The sequence below is a fragment of the Halichoerus grypus genome, chromosome 1, assembly GCF_964656455.1.
Source record: "Halichoerus grypus chromosome 1, mHalGry1.hap1.1, whole genome shotgun sequence".
NCBI lineage: Eukaryota > Metazoa > Chordata > Mammalia > Carnivora > Phocidae > Halichoerus > Halichoerus grypus.
The window spans coordinates 120,936,657-120,953,123 of NC_135712.1; the positions used below are offsets into that span (position 1 = coordinate 120,936,657).

At 36.8% G+C, this 16,467-nt stretch overlaps 1 protein-coding gene across 4 annotated transcripts in view; it reads left to right on the forward strand.

Moving 5' to 3' along the window:
• The window catches only part of PIK3CB (phosphatidylinositol-4,5-bisphosphate 3-kinase catalytic subunit beta), a 195,992-nt gene that overhangs the window by 83,695 nt on the left and 95,830 nt on the right, over positions 1-16,467 (forward strand). For all 4 annotated transcript variants that reach the window (XM_078071249.1, XM_036092139.2, XM_036092140.2 and 1 more), the window contains 2 exons: positions 4,079-4,304; positions 11,109-11,332. In XM_078071249.1, the coding sequence (XP_077927375.1) occupies positions 4,079-4,304; positions 11,109-11,332 (450 nt within the window). The remainder of the gene's footprint in view (positions 1-4,078; positions 4,305-11,108; positions 11,333-16,467) is intronic.

The window sequence follows — 16,467 nt, forward strand, 5'->3', positions numbered from 1 at the left end:
TTTATTTATTTATTTTTTCTTTTTTAAGGTGCTTTTTTTTTTTTTTTTAATTCCCTCCATTCTTTTAATTGTAAAACATACACAACGTGAAGTTACCATAAGAATAATTTTTTAGGTGCATAATTCTGTGGTATTAAGTACATTCACAGTATTGCCCAACCATCAGCCCTATACAAAACACAAACTCTCTTCTCATTAAATAATAAACTTTCTTTTTTTTTTTTTTTTTTTTAAAGATTTTATTTATTTATTTGAGAGAGAGAGAATGAGAGACAGAGAGCATGAGAGGGAGGAGAGTCAGAGGGAGAAGCAGACTCCCCGCTGAGCAGGGAGCCCGATGCGGGACTCGATCCCGGGACTCCAGGATCATGACCCGAGCCGAAGGCAGTCGCTTAACCAACTGAGCCACCCAGGCGCCCCTAAACTTTCTTTTCCAAGTCCCTGTGGTAGTCCCTATTCTAGTTTCTGTCTCTAGGAATTTGTCTATTGCAGCTACCTTATAAAAGTGGAATCACACAATAGTTGTCCTTTTGTGTCTGACTTATTTTACCTACCATAATATTTTCAAAGGTCATCCATATTGTAATATGAATCCAAATTTCATTCCTTTTTAACACTTAGTAATATTCCATTGTTAGGATATGCTGCATTTTGTTTATCTGTTCATCTCTTGATAGGTATTTTTGTTGTATCAGTCTTTTGGCCATTGTGAATAATGCTACTATGAACATTGGTGTACAGGTATCTGTTTGAGTCCCTGCTTTCAATTTTTTTGGGTATATGTCTGCTTCTTCTGACAGGGCAATGTTAATTAATGAAGATAACCCTGGTGAATAGAAAAGAATGCAGGAAAAATAATATAAATTTTGTAAGAGGGTAATGGTACATACTTTGAATTTTCTATTTTTTTCTAATTAGAAGTTATTTATGTTCATAAGGTAAATATGGACATCTTCATAGATACTTTAAAAAAAATTGAAGTAGAGTTGACATACAATATTATATTACTTTCAGGTGTACAAACTAGTGATTCAACAGTTATATACATTATGAAATGTTCACCATGATATGTGTAGTTACCGTCTGTCACTATACGAAGTTATTCCAGTATTATTGACTGTATTCTTTCTGCTGTACTTTTCATCTCTATGATTTATTTATTTTATAACTGGTATTTTGACCTCTTAATCCCCTTCACCTGTTTCACCTTTCCCCCATCCTCCTCTCCTCTGGCAACCATTAGTTTATTCTTTGTATTTATTAGTTTCTGTTTTTGTTTGTTTCGTTTTTTAGATTCTACATATAAGTGAAATCATATGGTATTTGTCTTTCTCTGACTTTTTTACTTAACATAAGGCTAGGTTTTTTTTTTTTTTTTTTGTATTTGTAAATGGCATTGTTTTCATTTCTCTGTTAGTGTATAGAAACAATAGGTTTTTGTATATTTTGTATTCTGCAACTTTATGGAATTCATTTATTCTAATATTTTTTTGTGGAATCTTTAGGGTTTTTTATATACAGTATCATGTCTTCTGCAAATAGTGACAATTTTACTTCTTCCTTAACAATTTGGATGCCTTTTCTTTTTGTCTGATTGCTGTGACTGGGTCTTCTAGTACTATATGTTGAATAAAGGTATGGAGAGTAGACATTTTTGTCTTGTTCCTGATCTTAGAGCAAAAGCTTTCAGCTTTTCACCTTAAGTATGTTAGCCATGGGTTTGTCATAGATGGCTTTATTATGTTGAAGTGTATTTTCTCTGTTCCCACCTTTTTGAGAGTTTTTATCATGAACAAATTTAGAATTTGTCAAATGCTTTTTCTGCATCTACTGAGATGATCAGATGGTTTTTATCTTTCATTTTGTAAATGGTATTATATCATGTTGATTGATTTGTGGATAATGAACCATCTTTGCATCCCTGAAATATTTCCCACCTGATTGTGGTGAATGATCCTTTTAATGTCTTGTTGAATTTGCATTGCTAATATTTTGTTGAAGATTTTTGCACCTATGTTCATTGGTCATACTGGTATGTAATTTTCTTTTTTTTGTAGTGTCCTTGTCTGGTTTTGGTATCAGAGTAATGCTGGCCTTGTAGAATGAATTTGGAAGCATTCCTTCCTCTTCTTTTTTCTGGATAAGTTTGAAAAGGATTGAAGGGTGCCTGGGTGGCTCAGTCAGTTAAGTTTCTGACTCTTGGGGCACCTGGGTGGCTCAGTCGTTAAGCATCTGCCTTCGGCTCAGGTCATGATCCCAGGGTCCTGGGATTGAGCCCCACATTGGGCTCCCTGCTCGGCGGGGAGACTGCTTCTCCCTCTCTCACTCCCCCCGCTTGTGTTCCCTCTCCCGTTGTGTCTCTCCCTGTCAAATAAATAAAATCTTAAAAAAAAAAGAAAAAACACTGCAAAGGCTCTCATTAAAAAAAAAAAAAAAGAGGGGCGCCTGGGTGGCTCAGTCGTTAAGCGTCTGCCTTCGGCTCAGGTCATGATCCCAGGGTCCTGGGATTGAGCCCCACATTGGGCTCCCTGCTCGGCGGGGAGACTGCTTCTCCCTCTCCCACTCCGCCTGCTTGTGTTCCCTCTCTCACTGTGTCTCTCTCTGTCAAATAAATAAATAAAATCTTAAAAAAAAAAAAAGTGTCTGACTCTTGATTTGGCCACAGGTCATGATTCAGGGTTGTGAGGTCGGGCCCTGCGCTCATCTCTCTCCCTCTCCCTGTGCTTCTTTCCTCACTTGCAGGCTCGTGTGTGCAGTCTCTATCAAATAAATAAATAAATGAAATCTTTGGAAAAAAAAGAAAAGGATTGATATTCTTTTTTTTTTTTTTTTTCCTGGAGAGAAGGGAGAGTCTTAGGCAGGTTCAGTGCCCAGCAAGGAGCCTGTGGCGGGGCTTGATCTCACGACCCTGAGATCATGACCTGAGCCAAAATCAAGAGTTGGATGCTACTCCTGAGTGAGCCACTCTGGCACCCTGATATTCATTCTTTTTTTTTTTTTAAAGATTTTATTTATTTATTTGAGAGAGAAAGAATGAGACAGAGAGAGAGCATGAGAGGGGGGAGGGTCATAGGGAGAAGCAGACTCCCTGATGAGCAGGGAGCCTGATGCGGGACTCGATATTGCGCCTCCAGGATCATGACCTGAGCTGAAGGCAGACACTTAACCAGCTGAGTGACCCAGGCACCCCCGATATTCATTCTTTTTTGAATGTTTGGTGGAATTCACCAATGCAGCCATCTGGTTCTAGACTTTTTTTTTTTAAGATTTTATTTATTTATTTGACAGAGAGAGAGAGTGAGAGAACACAAGCAGGGGGAGTGGCAGAGGGAGAGGGAGGAGCAGGCTCCCCGCCGAGCAGGGAGCCTGATGGGGGTTGGGGGGGCTTCAATCCCAGGACCCTGGGATCATGACCTAAGCCCAAAGCAGATGCTTAGCCGACTGAGCCACCCACGTGCCCCTAGATTTTTTTTTGTTGCAAGTTTTTTTTATTAATGATTCAGTTTCATTATTGGTAATCAGTCTGTTCAGAGTATCTGCTTCTTTCTGATTCAGTCTTGGAAGTTTGTATGTTTCCAGGAATTTATCTATTTCTTTTGGTTTTCTAGTTTGTTGGCATATAATTTTTTATAGTAGTCTCTTAAAATCTTTTGTATTTCTGTGGTGTCAGTTGTAACTTCTCTTTCATTTCTGATTTTGAGTCCTCTCTCTCTTTCTTAATGAGTCTGGCAGATATTCACTTAATAATTTTGTTTATTTAAGTGCATTTTTTTGTGCATTATACTATTACTTAGAAAAAAATGGGTTAATACTATTTGTATTCTCTTGTAAGTTGGTATTTTTTTAAAAAAACCTTATTATATTTTGGACAACTTTTCATGTTACCGTGTATTTTTATTTTCACAAATTTGTAATACTTTATAATTGATTTAGCCAATCTTTTATTGCTAAACATTTAGCTTGTCCTATGTTTTTGAGTTTTATAAAGAGTGCTGCAGTGAGTATCCTTGTAGATGTATCTTTGTACACTTGAACAAGTTTTTCTGTTCCACAAAGTATCTTATTTTTTTTCCTGCAGATGTTATGGAAACAAGTTCACAATTACCCAATGTTTAACCTCCTTATGGAAATTGACTCCTATATGTTTGCATGTGTGAATCAAACTGCTGTATATGAGGAACTTGAAGATGAAACAAGAAGACTCTGTGATGTCAGACCTTTTCTTCCAGTTCTCAAATTAGTGACAAGAAGTTGTGACCCAGGGGAAAAATTAGACTCAAAAATTGGAGTCCTGATAGGAAAAGGTAACTTAAAAACGTCTTGGTATGAATTCTTTACATATTTGTTGTTGTATGTATAAACATGTAGTAAGTATGATCAGAGATATTGCTTTGTAGAGTGTGACTCAAGGACCAATACTTGTTTATACATTGATAACCAGTCTGAGATAATGTAAGTGTAAAAATTGAGAGTAAATGTTTATAAATTCCTGTAGCAATGTGATAACCCCTGGGACACTATGGTAATATGTTTTGTATGTCTTTTTCTAGTGACTTATTTTTATTTGCCGAAGTATTGTTTTTTTGGCAGATTGGAAAGAAAAAAGTTGTCCCTTTGTCTTAGTTTGAGAAGCCCTTTTCTAAGAGATACATCCTCCATTTCTTTTGAACTGCTTCTACACTATACACACAATTTATTTATTTTTTTTTAAGTTTTATTTTATTACATTAGTCACCATACAATACATCATTAGTTTTTGATGTAGTGATCCACGATATAAACACAATTTATATACAACTCTCTATACCAAGACTTTAAGCTGATTGAAAAGTTTCTATAAATAACCCACATTTTTGACAATTTTACTCCTTAACTAAAATTGTCTTTAAGTAGAGATTTTTTTTTTTTTAAAGATTTTATTTATTTATTTGACAGAGAGAGACACAGCAAGAAAGGGAACACAAATAGGGGGAGTGGGAGAGGGAGAAGCAGGCTTCCCACTGACCAGGGAGCCTGACACGGGGCTCGATCCCAGGACCCTGGGATCATGACCTGACCTGAAGGCAGACGCTTAACGACTGAGCCACCCAGGCGCCCCAGTAGAGATATTTTTGTAGGGAGTCAAGATATATTAATTCCAGGGAGAATTGTGAGTAACAAAATGTGGTAGAGGCGCTCTTGCTATAATAATGTTAGGTGTCACAGGGGCCAATGGTATATCAATATCCTGCTTTAGACAAGGTACTAGAATTAAGTACTGTAAGAGGACACTTGAAGTTTGTTTATTTATTTTGAAGTAGCAGGTTTGTGTTGTTTTCATTTTTATTTTATTTTATTTTTTAAGAGACTTGACATTTAAATACAAAACCGAACAATCCACTGGAGGTTTTTGGATTTGGATTCGCCTCTTGTATTGATTAAATTTACTCTTATAATAGTATAGTACCATTCCATTTAGTATTATAAGTATCTTCAAGATAACCTAGTATCATCCCGTCTAAGAACCATGTCCTATAAGATTGCATTCTTTGATCTTGACCTGTAGTTATTCGGGCTAACTAATGATTACAAATGTAGGGCTACATTCTTCCCTCTGAGTATTTAGAACAGAACCTTGTTGATTTACTGAATGACAGCCTAGTATGTATTTCTTTCTCTTTTCTTTTCTCTTTTTTTAAGTAGGGTCCATGCTGGGCCTGCCAATGCCAGGTTTGAACTCACAACCCTGAGATCAAGACCTGAGCTGAGATTAAGAGTCAGATACCTAACAGACTGAGCCACCCAGGTACCCAGACAGCCTAGTATTTAAAAAGGTTTGATTACTTCAAAGGATAGCTTGTTTGCTTTAGGCAGTAATTTTTTACCCTTTCAATAAGTTTGTAATTACTTACAAGATTTTTTCTTTCTTTCTTTTTTTTGTTTTTTTAAATTCTATTTTTTTTATTTTTAAGTAATCTCCACACCCTGCGTGGGGCTTGAACTCACAACCCTGAGATCAAGAGTCGCATGCTCCACTGACTGAGCCATCCAGGAGCCCCCACAATTTTCTTACATATTAATGGCCTCACTAGAAAGCATTCCTTTCCATTTGCTAGAACTCCACAGATTTTTTTAATAAATTTTAAACTCTCCATTACAAAAAGTCTCTCCTTTGTTTGAATTGAAGAATATATGGAAAAGTAAAAAACAATAATCAATCACTTACAGTCTTATTGAAGACAAGAATATCCACTGATAATATTGAGATATCGTTCTTTCCAAGTGGCTTTGTATGTGTGTATGAAATATATAGCTTTTATGTTTCCCTGCTGATGGAAGGAAGTAGACCAGAACCACACTGATTGTTAAATATTTGATAACCCAAAAGGTTAGCACCACAGAGAGAGCTAACTTTTGTCAGGATATAGGTATCTTTTTGAGATGTACCATGTTTTCAAAACTTAGATCACTGCACTGTCTTCTAATTGTGATCTTCCAAAAATATGGGCTCATTAGCCACTGTTATCTCTACATGAGCTTGGCAGATTTAGCAAATAAAAATATACTAGATGCAAATATGGGATATACTTAATGATAAAAATCATTCATTGTTTATCTAAAATTCAAATAGAATTGGGCATGCTGTTTTTTTTATTTGGCGACCCTGACTTTACCTTGCCACAGTGCAGGGGTAATACGTATATACATATATATAAATTGAATTTTTATTTCTATAAGCAGTGTGACCATACTTCGTTCTGTATCATAAAGTTTATTATATACAGATTTTTAATGCAGTGTGCCCTGCAATTTGAATGATCAAGATGCAAGCTGTGTTTTATATTAAATTGAACAGTGTATGGGGCACCTGGGTGGCTCAGTTGGTTAAGCATCTGCCTTCGGCTCAGGTCATGATCCCAGGATCCTGGGATCAAGCCCCACATTGGGCTCCCTGCTCAGTGGGGAGCCTGCTTCTCCGCAGCTCTCCATGCTTGTGCTTGCTCTGTCTCTCTGTCAAATAAATAAGTAAAATCTTAAAAAAAATAAATTGAACAGTTTATAAACTCTAAACTATAAATTGTACTTTAGATTTTCAGCATTTCTAGAAAACCTGGTGTTAATGATCATATACACAGATTCAAGTTTTAACATGCATTTAGGAAGTTGAGTAAGTCTGTTTTAATATTTTAGAATGAATTTTCACTTTAGGTACCTAACAAGTCAGTTTTTGCAGTTGCTAATTTGTATGTGATGACTACAACCGGGACTTGGTGAGGTCATGGCTCTTGGTAAAACAATAAACAATTATTTCAATTTAACTTCAGGAACAAGTTTGCTGCCTCCTCCTCTCCAAAGAAAACAATAGAACCTTTACAGATGTAACTGCCCTGGTGGGTCTAAAAATACCTTTTCCTGAATGATGATGTGTCTGATCATTTTATTTTTTATTTACAGAGCTTCTGTTCGGCCTCTGATTATGCTCCGTAGTGAAGGTCACCCCTTCAAATACCCATTAGTAAATCTTGATCAGAGGATTTTTTTCAGCATCCTGAAAAAAAAAAATTGGAAAACTCCCTTATTTTTTCCCTGACCTATATAAAGTTATATTTTAAAGTGAAGGAAATATAGAGTCTGCAGGATTTTAACACTATCTTTAATGTGAAGAAATTACTCACTCAATACCTTTTTTTAAGATGTTATTTATTTATTTATTTATTTAATTCAGAGAGAGAGAGAGAGAGCACACAAGCAAGGGAAGTGGCAGGGAGAGGGAGAAGCAGGCTCCCTGCTGGGAGTCAGATGTGGGGCTCAATCCCAGGACCCCGGGACCATGACCTGAGCCAAAGGCAGATGGGTAACCAACTGAACCATCCAGGCGCCCCCACTCAGTACTTTTTTTATGTGAAAAAATTATATTTGGGGCGCCTGGTTGCTCAGCTGGTTAAACATCTCACTCTTGATCTCAGCTCAGGTCTTGATCTCAGGGTCGTGAGTTCAAGCCTTGAGTTGGGCTCCATGCCGGGTGGGATTCCTACTTAAAAAAAAAATTATATTTGACTGTAAATGATAGAATATTTTTATCTTAAAATTTAAGGTTTGCTATCAAATTTTCTTATCAGAAGACATGTAGAAATTAACTAGGTTGAAAATTAAATTACTTGACCTAATTGTTTTGTTTGTTTATTTTTTAAGTAATCTCTACATCCACCGTGGGGCTTGACCTCACAACCTGGAGATTAAGAGTTGCATGCTCTTCCGATTGAGCTGGCCAGGCACCCCCCTAATTTCTTATTTTTGGCGAAGTTTCTATTTTTAAGAAATCTTTGTAATGGTTTCTAAATTCAAGTTTTATTTATTTATTTTTAAAGTAGATTCTCAGAGATTGAGATTCAGTGAGTCTGGGATGAATTAAAGAAATCTGTACTTTTCAGTTGGTTCTAACAGTTATGTGAGCAAAGCTTCTTATTTATAATATATTGAAAAAATGACCAAAGCAGTAGCAATTGCAATTCAACAGTATATATCAAGTGTTTTTAATTGGGACTACAGCAGTGAACTCGGGTGATAATTATGGTGTTTGTCTGCTTGGAGCTCACAGTGCTGTAGGAAATAGGGATCAGTAAATAGACAATTACAATACAGTGTGTAAACTGCTATAAGTCAAGGACGTAAAATCAACTGAGAGAGGGTTGGCCTTATAGAAGACACACAACTAAACTGTGCCTTCAGTGCTGATGACTAGTTGAACAGGTGGAAGGAGTTGGAAGAAGGATAATCAAATGGGAATGGCATGTGTGAAGAATGGCCTATTCAAGGAATAAAAGTAATTGGTTATGGTTTGCGTCAAGGGACAGCTAGGACAAGCAGGAAGATGAGAGAGGCAACCAGCTTCAGAGTGTGTGGAGCCATTCAGGCCATATTAAGAATTAGAGACTGATTCCTAAGAGCAATTGGGAAGCTATCGAAGGGATTTAAGTGGTGGAGTAACATGATCAGATTACATTTATAAAGATTATTCAAATTGTAAAATGAGAATGGATCAGAAAGATTAAGACTGGGAATAGAGAAATTAGTGAAAAACTGATGTAATAATCCAGGGGAGGGATGGTGATGGCCAGGATTAAATTAATGGCTGCAGGAACTAGGAGTAGACAGAGTTGAGAAACATTTAGAAAGTAGATTAGATAGGGGCACCTGGGTGGCTCAGTTGTTGGGCATCTGCCTTCGGTTCGGGTCATGATCCCGGGGTCCTGGGATCGAGCCCCACGTTGGGCTCCCTGTTCGGCGGGAAGCCTGCTTCTCCCTTTCCCACTCCCCCTGCTTGTGTTCCTGCTCTCGCTCTCTCTCTGTCAAATAAATAAATAAAATCTTTAAAAAAAAAAAGAAAGTAGATTAGATAGACTTTTAGTAGATAAAGGGAGATAAAGAGTGTGATTTTTGTTAAATGTATTAGGTACTCATTCTCCTTTCCTTACCTGTAATACCTATGTCTGTGGGTAGAAATAGTTTCAACAGTGCTAGGGAAGAGGCTCCAAAATGCCTCAGCTAGTCTGCATAAGTTACACTTCCTTCATAGCTGATTTAGAGTATGTATTTCCATTCCAGATCTAAAACTACCCAGGAAATCATAATATACCCTCAAGATTTTAACTTTGTTGTATTATGCAACTTAAACATTTTTATTTTTCTATATTTAATGCCACAATTGATTCTAATATTTATTTGTTAAAGATTTTTATTTATTTGAGGGGGGAGGGGTAGAGCAAGAGGGAGAAAGTCTTTTTTTTTTTTTTTTTTTTAAGATTTTTTATTCATTTGTGAGAGAGAGAGTGATCATAAGCAGGGGGAAAGGCAGAGGGAGAGGGAGAAGCAGATACCGCTGCTGAGCTGGGAGCTGACATGCTGGGCTCGATCCCAGGACCTAGAGATCATGACCCAAGCCGAAGGCAGATGCTTAACCATCTGAGCCACCCAGGCGCCCCAGAGAGAAAGAGTCTTAAGCAGTCTCCATGCTGAGTGCAGAGGCAGACGTGGGGCTCGATCTCACGACCCTGAGATCATGACCTCAACCAAAACCAAGAGTTGGATGCTTGACCGACTGAGCCTCCCAGGAGCCCCTAAACATCAGTTTAAAAGAATGAGAGCTGACACTGGAAAGTCTCCTCAATACATGCACAGTATTGATGTAGTTTTGGAGTGTTGCTGGGATTCAGAGCCCATGGCCAAGAAAGAATTCTTGAGACATCTTCAGTGCAAAAAGGTGGTTTTATTAAACATGGGGACAGGACCTGTGGGCAGAAAGAGCTGTACTGGGGTCATGAAGTGTGGCCAGTTTGAATAATCTTTAAATTAAAATGTTTGCACTGGGTGTTATGCACAAACAATGAATCCTGGAACACTATATCAAAAACTAATGATGTATGGTGATTAACATAACAAAAAATTTTAAAAAAATGTTTACTAATCTCACAGTTAAAAGTTAATGTATGTATAAAAATTTCTGCATGTTCATTTATTGTAGATTTCAGGAATTATTTATTAGGATAATGATAAGTTTATGAAAAGGTTGCTATATTTAGTTGTCTTCATGGTAGAAGTTCATAATTAAGTACAACAAAATAATTTTTTGAGATTTTTGATTAATTGATATAACCATTGTTAAAATCACAGTGAGTTGGAAGTTTAATCTATAAAATTTAAATTTACTGAGTTTTAAGTTAAGTAATAGCTTATATTTTAAGTCATTAATTTAAAAGTTTTCAGATTCTTAGGCTTTCTCAGATATATCAAATGTGATTTACTTGGTTTTTAAAGAAAAACTGGGTATTTTATATGTGGTTTTAAAGTGTGTACTATTTCAGTGATTATCTTTATAAAACTGGTACCCAACTACATTCTTTAAAGGTTTCAAGTTTGTCTTCTTTAGAAATCTTAATTATATGTTCATCTTCTGTACATGAAATTTGTTATTTTTTCTGGATAGTCTTTCGATCTTTCATAATATTTTCCTGCCCAGTTTTGTTTGCGTGATAAAAACCACATATCCAATATATTTGGTCGAATATATTTTGTATTCTCTTGTATTATTATTAGCTACTCAAAATGACACTTTAAAAAATTTTGTTTAGGTCTACATGAATTTGATGCACTGAAGGATCCCGAAGTGAATGAATTCCGAATAAAAATGCGCAAATTCAGTGAGGAAAAGATTCAGTCGCTTGTGGGATTGTCTTGGATGGATTGGCTAAAGCAGACATATCCACCAGAACATGAACCATCAATCCTTGAAAACTTAGAAGATAAACTTTATGGAGGAAAGCTCATTGTGGCTGTTCATTTTGAAAATTGTCAGGTAGTATTATGTTATTTAAGAAACACATTGTAATAAATCTGTGGTTTTTACCTGAATGCAGCATCAGTCGTAGAGGAGATAGCTGGTAAATGTTATTACAAAGAGCATTTTTAGATTTAAAGATGGAAATAAATTTAGGATTATGTATAACAATCAGAAGTGACACATCTTTTGCACCTGTATGATTTTGTGATGCAGTGATGTATTAGTCTAGATCAGGGTTGGAAAACTGCAGTTTTTGAATGGTATGTATGTATTTATGTTATTTATTTAACTATTTTTAAATTTTATTTAAAATCAATTAATTAACATATAGTGTATTATTAGTTTCTGGGTTTTATATTTTAAAGGGATGTAAAAAAAACTCAAGGAATTTTTAAAAGATGGAAAGAGAAAGGAAGAGAGAGAGAGGAGGGAAGGAAGGGATGGAGGGAGGGAGGAAGGAATGTGTCACAGGTTGTCAGCAAAGCCTGGTTGTTTACAGAAAAAGATTGCCAACCCCAGTCTAGATAATGTTCTTTAGTGTAGATGTTTTATTTTCTCATTTGATTTTTCTCTTGTATATAAAATGAGAAAGGTTTGATCAAATGATATCTTTTTTCCCATATTCTTATATGTGCATTCTGTGAATATGTAATTAAGTGGTGATATGGAAATGGGCATTATATTGGAGTGTATTTACAGTCTATACCTGAATGGTCACAGCTATTTTACAAACCAGATTATGATACTGCCTTTGTATCTACTGTGGTCATTTTATCATCTAGGATCTAGCTTTAGAATTATGGTAGGAGTTCAAGGATATTTTGTGTTGTTCTTCAATTACTGTGATAACGATAATGACATAAACCATTTCAGTAGCCATTCTATATTGAGCACTTTACCATGCCAAGAACTATGAAAGGTATTTTTAATATATTTTCCACCTTTAAAACAACTCCAAAAAATGTTATCATCCCTATTTTACAGTGAAGAAAATGAAAGGGAGAGAAGTTTTTCTTTTTCTTTCTTTCTTTTTTTTTTTGCTGCCAGTCCTTGTAGCTGGTCCGTGGTAGAGACAGGATTTTATCCAGGTGTTTCAGTTTTATTCACTTCTGTCTCCTTTCCAACAGTGTGTTTCTAAATATTTGTAAGAACAAATGCAAAAGAAGGAAAGAAGGAGCCGGCCTTCTGGCATTTTACAAAGGAGGTTTATCTAGGTTAAAAAATAAAAATAAAAAAAAAATTTGTTGCTCTCTCCCGAGGTATGTTGAGACTAAAGTTCAGTTTAAATCAAGATTTGGATATTATAAAGTCTCAAGATCAAATTTAAAATACTATTTAGGGAATTCTGCAGTGTTGGAAGAGGTGGAATGGGCAATTTTACCACTGAAAGGTGACTAGCATTCAACTTGAAAACACTGGCTCAGGGCAATTTGCCCATCTAGGTCAGTCTGCATTTCATTACATATGGGTCAGATCTCTACTGGATATACACATTTTAATGTAATCATCATTGTAACAAAGTGTATGTGAAAATAAATGTTTTGAAGTTAGAAGAGAAACGGAGATACTGTGAAATCTTACTGGATTCCAAGCAGTCATAGAATTTTTCCCCAAATTCTTTTATTTATTTACTTTTAGTTTTTTAAAAGGTATTTTAATCACCTAGTTATCAGCATGACAGGTGCACTCCTTAATCCCTGTCACCTCTTTCACCCATCCCCCTACTCACCTCCCCTCTGGTAACCATCAGTTTGTTCTCTGTAGTTAAGATTTCCTTTCTTGGTTTGTCTCTCTCTGCAGGTTTCTTTAGGTCTAAAATGAGTGTCTTATAGGCAGCATATAGATGGGTCTTGTTTTTTTTATCCACTCTGTCACCCTACGTCTTTTGATTAGATTGTTTAGTCCGTTTACCTTCAATGTATTTGGATATATATGTATTTATTGCCATATTAATACCTGCTTTGTGGTTGTTAAGATTTTCTCTGATCCTTTCTTGTCCTTCTCTGTTTCATAGTTTGCTGGTTTTCTTCAGTGATACAGTTGGATTTCTTTCTCTTTATTCTTTGCATATTTATTAGCGGTTTTTGATTTGTGTTACCATTAGGTTTGTATATAACCTCTTCTGCATATAGCAGTCTCTATTAAGTTGATGGTTATTTAGGTTTGAGCCCATCCTTTATTACTCTCCCTCCCATGTTTTAGGTGTACATTGTCATATTTTATATTCTTTTGTTTTGTGAGTTCCTTGACTGATATTTTACAAAAATATTCATTACTGTTTTTGTGTTTCCTACCTTCATACTTTCACTTTTGGTCTTTCCTTTCCACTGAAAGAGTCCTCTGTGTAGTATTTCTTGCATTGCTGGTTTAATGGTCACAAACTCCTTTAGTTTTTCTTTGAGAAACTTTTTTTTTTTTGAAGATTATTTATTTGACAGAGAGAGACAGTGAGAGAGGGAACACAAACAGGGGGAGTGGGAGAGGGAGAAGCAGGCTTCCTGCTGAGCAGAGAGCCCGATGTGGGGCTCGATCCCAGGACCCTGAGATCATGACCTGAGCCGAAGGCATATGCTTAACGACTGAGCCACCCAGGTGCCCCATGTCTGAGAAACTCTTTATCTCTCCTTTTATTCTGAGTGATAGCCTTGCTGGATAGAGTATTCTTGACTGCAGGTTTCTGCCATTCAGCAGTTTGAAAATATCCTTCCACTCCTTTTGGCTTGCAAAGTTTCTGTTGAAAAATTAGCTCATAGCCTTATGGCGTTTCTTTTGTATGTAACTGTCTTCTTGTGTCTCTCTGCTCTTAATATTTTTTATTTATTTCTATATTTTGCCATTTTAATTATAGTATGTCTTTGTGTGGGTCTGCTTTTGTTGTTTTTGTTGGGGGTTCTCTGTGCCTCCTCCATCTGGGTATGTTCCCTTCCCCAAATTAGGGAAGTTTTCAGCTATTATTTCTTCAAATAAATTCTCTGCCCCTTTTCTCTCTCTTCTGGGACTCCTATAATGCAAATGTTATTACTTTTGATGGAAACATTATGTTCCCTAAGTCTGTTATTGTTTAATATAATACTTTTTTCTCTTTTGTTCATCTTGATTATTTTCCATTACTCTCTCTTCTAGGTTATTTGTTCCTCTGCTTCTTCCATCAAACATGTTTCTTATTTTGTTTATTGAGCCTTTTATGTCTGCTATGTTTTTCTTATTCTCTGTATTAATGGTCTCACTGATGTTCTCTACTCTTTTCTTATGTCTGGTTAGTATCCTTATGATCATTGCTTTAAATTCTCCATTAGGCATGTTACTTAATATTTGTTTTGCTTATATCTCTGGCCTTGGCCTGTTCTTTCATTTGGGACAAATTCCTCTGTCTTCTCATTTTGTCTAAGTCTCTGTGCCTGTTTCTCCATGTGTCAAGAAAGTCAGCTACATCTTCTGTTCTTGTGAGTAATGGCCTTATGCAGAAGAGGTCCTGTAGTACTCTGCAGTGTAGTGTTCCCTGTTCCTCATGGCCTGGTGCTTCTAGTAGCATCTCTATTGTGTGCTGAGTGTTCTCTGCTACTGTGTCCTGGACACTTTATCCTTCAGGTCAATAGTCTGCAGAGGCTTTGTTTGCCTGTTGTGGGCAGTGTTTGGTCCAGGGCCTGAATGTGGTGCATTTTAACTAGATGTGTTTTGGTCTGCTTATGAAATGAGATCTGTTGCATTGCCACCAGAACCGAGGCCTCACAAAACTCCTGGGTCGGGAGACATGAGACATGTTGCTGTCAGGGGTTTGGGCTGGTCCTCTGGGTGAGGAGGCATGCTGTGGTGGGACCGAGGCAAGCATGACTGGGAAGGATGGATCCACAAGAGTGTGGGGGCAGGGCTTAGTGTAAGCAAGTTACCTGTGAGTGCCAGTGCTGTGTTCATTCCCTCAGGTGGTTCTGTGTTTATGCTGAGGGATAGGGAAGGAAAATGGCACCAGGCAGTTCCTTTTTTTCCCCCATGGGGCTTCTCTGTAAGGGCTACCTCTCTGGAACTCCTGCCCTGAGTTGAGCAAATATCTTCCCCTCTGTGCACTTTAGGCCCTCTAAAGATCTCTGTTTCCATGCTGTATTTCCGTGGGCTGTTTGTTCCACCTTGTTTCTAATCCCTCCGGGCTCTCCCTGAACCAAGCCCACTAACTGCAGAATTGTAGACTTTAAGCCCCATTGGTTGCAAGAACTTGTGAAATCGGGCGCTCTTTTCTTGCTAGTTGTGCTGTGGACTCCTTTTTCCCTTGGGCTTCTCTGTGTGCTAGTTTGTCTCTTGTTCTTCTGCACTGTAGCAGCTCCCTTTGTACTGCACGGGCCATGATCTGTTTCTCCTCTAAGTCTCATCTCTGCAATTCCCTCCTTCTGTGTGGCTTCTTCTCTACCTTTAGTTGTGGAGTTTGTTCTACCAGTCTTCAGATTCATTTCTGGGTATTTAATTTAGGAGGATTTGATAGTTATTTATTGTATTCATGGGACTAGGTGATCTTCTTCTCTTCCTATTCTGCTGTCATCTTCCCCTCCAACAGTCATAGACGTTAATACTGAAAGTAGTTTGAAGATCATCTAGTCAGATTCTTTCTATAATAAATCTTTTCACCATCCCTTGTATAGTGTAGTATCTCTGACCAAAATACATTCAGTATTCGGGGAAGCACTTGGCCTTCTGAAGTAGCATGTTTTCACTTTTGGCAAGCACATACTTAAATTTTGATATAAAATATATTTAAAAATTCAAACTAGTCTTTTATGACTTCTGCCCCTGTGGTTGTCCTTTCTCGTTTATCCATTCAGTCTTCTCTTCATTATACATGTCAGATATTCAGATAGTTGAGATACAGCTATCATAACTCTCCTTAGTTTACTTTTCTTTTAGCTGAGCATTTCCCTGGGGATTAAAAAGTTCCTAGTTTTGTATTGTATAGACTAGTAAAATTATTAAGTTATTAAAGAAATTTGGAAAGCCACATAGAGTTTATCACTCTTTGTTTACGCAACTAAGACCATTTCAAAAAAAACCAAATTTGGTGCCTGGCTGGCTCAGTCGGTAGAGCATGCAACTCTTGATCTCAGGGTTGTGAGTTCGAGCCCCACATTGGGTGTAGAAATTACTTACAAATAAGATCTTTAAAAATA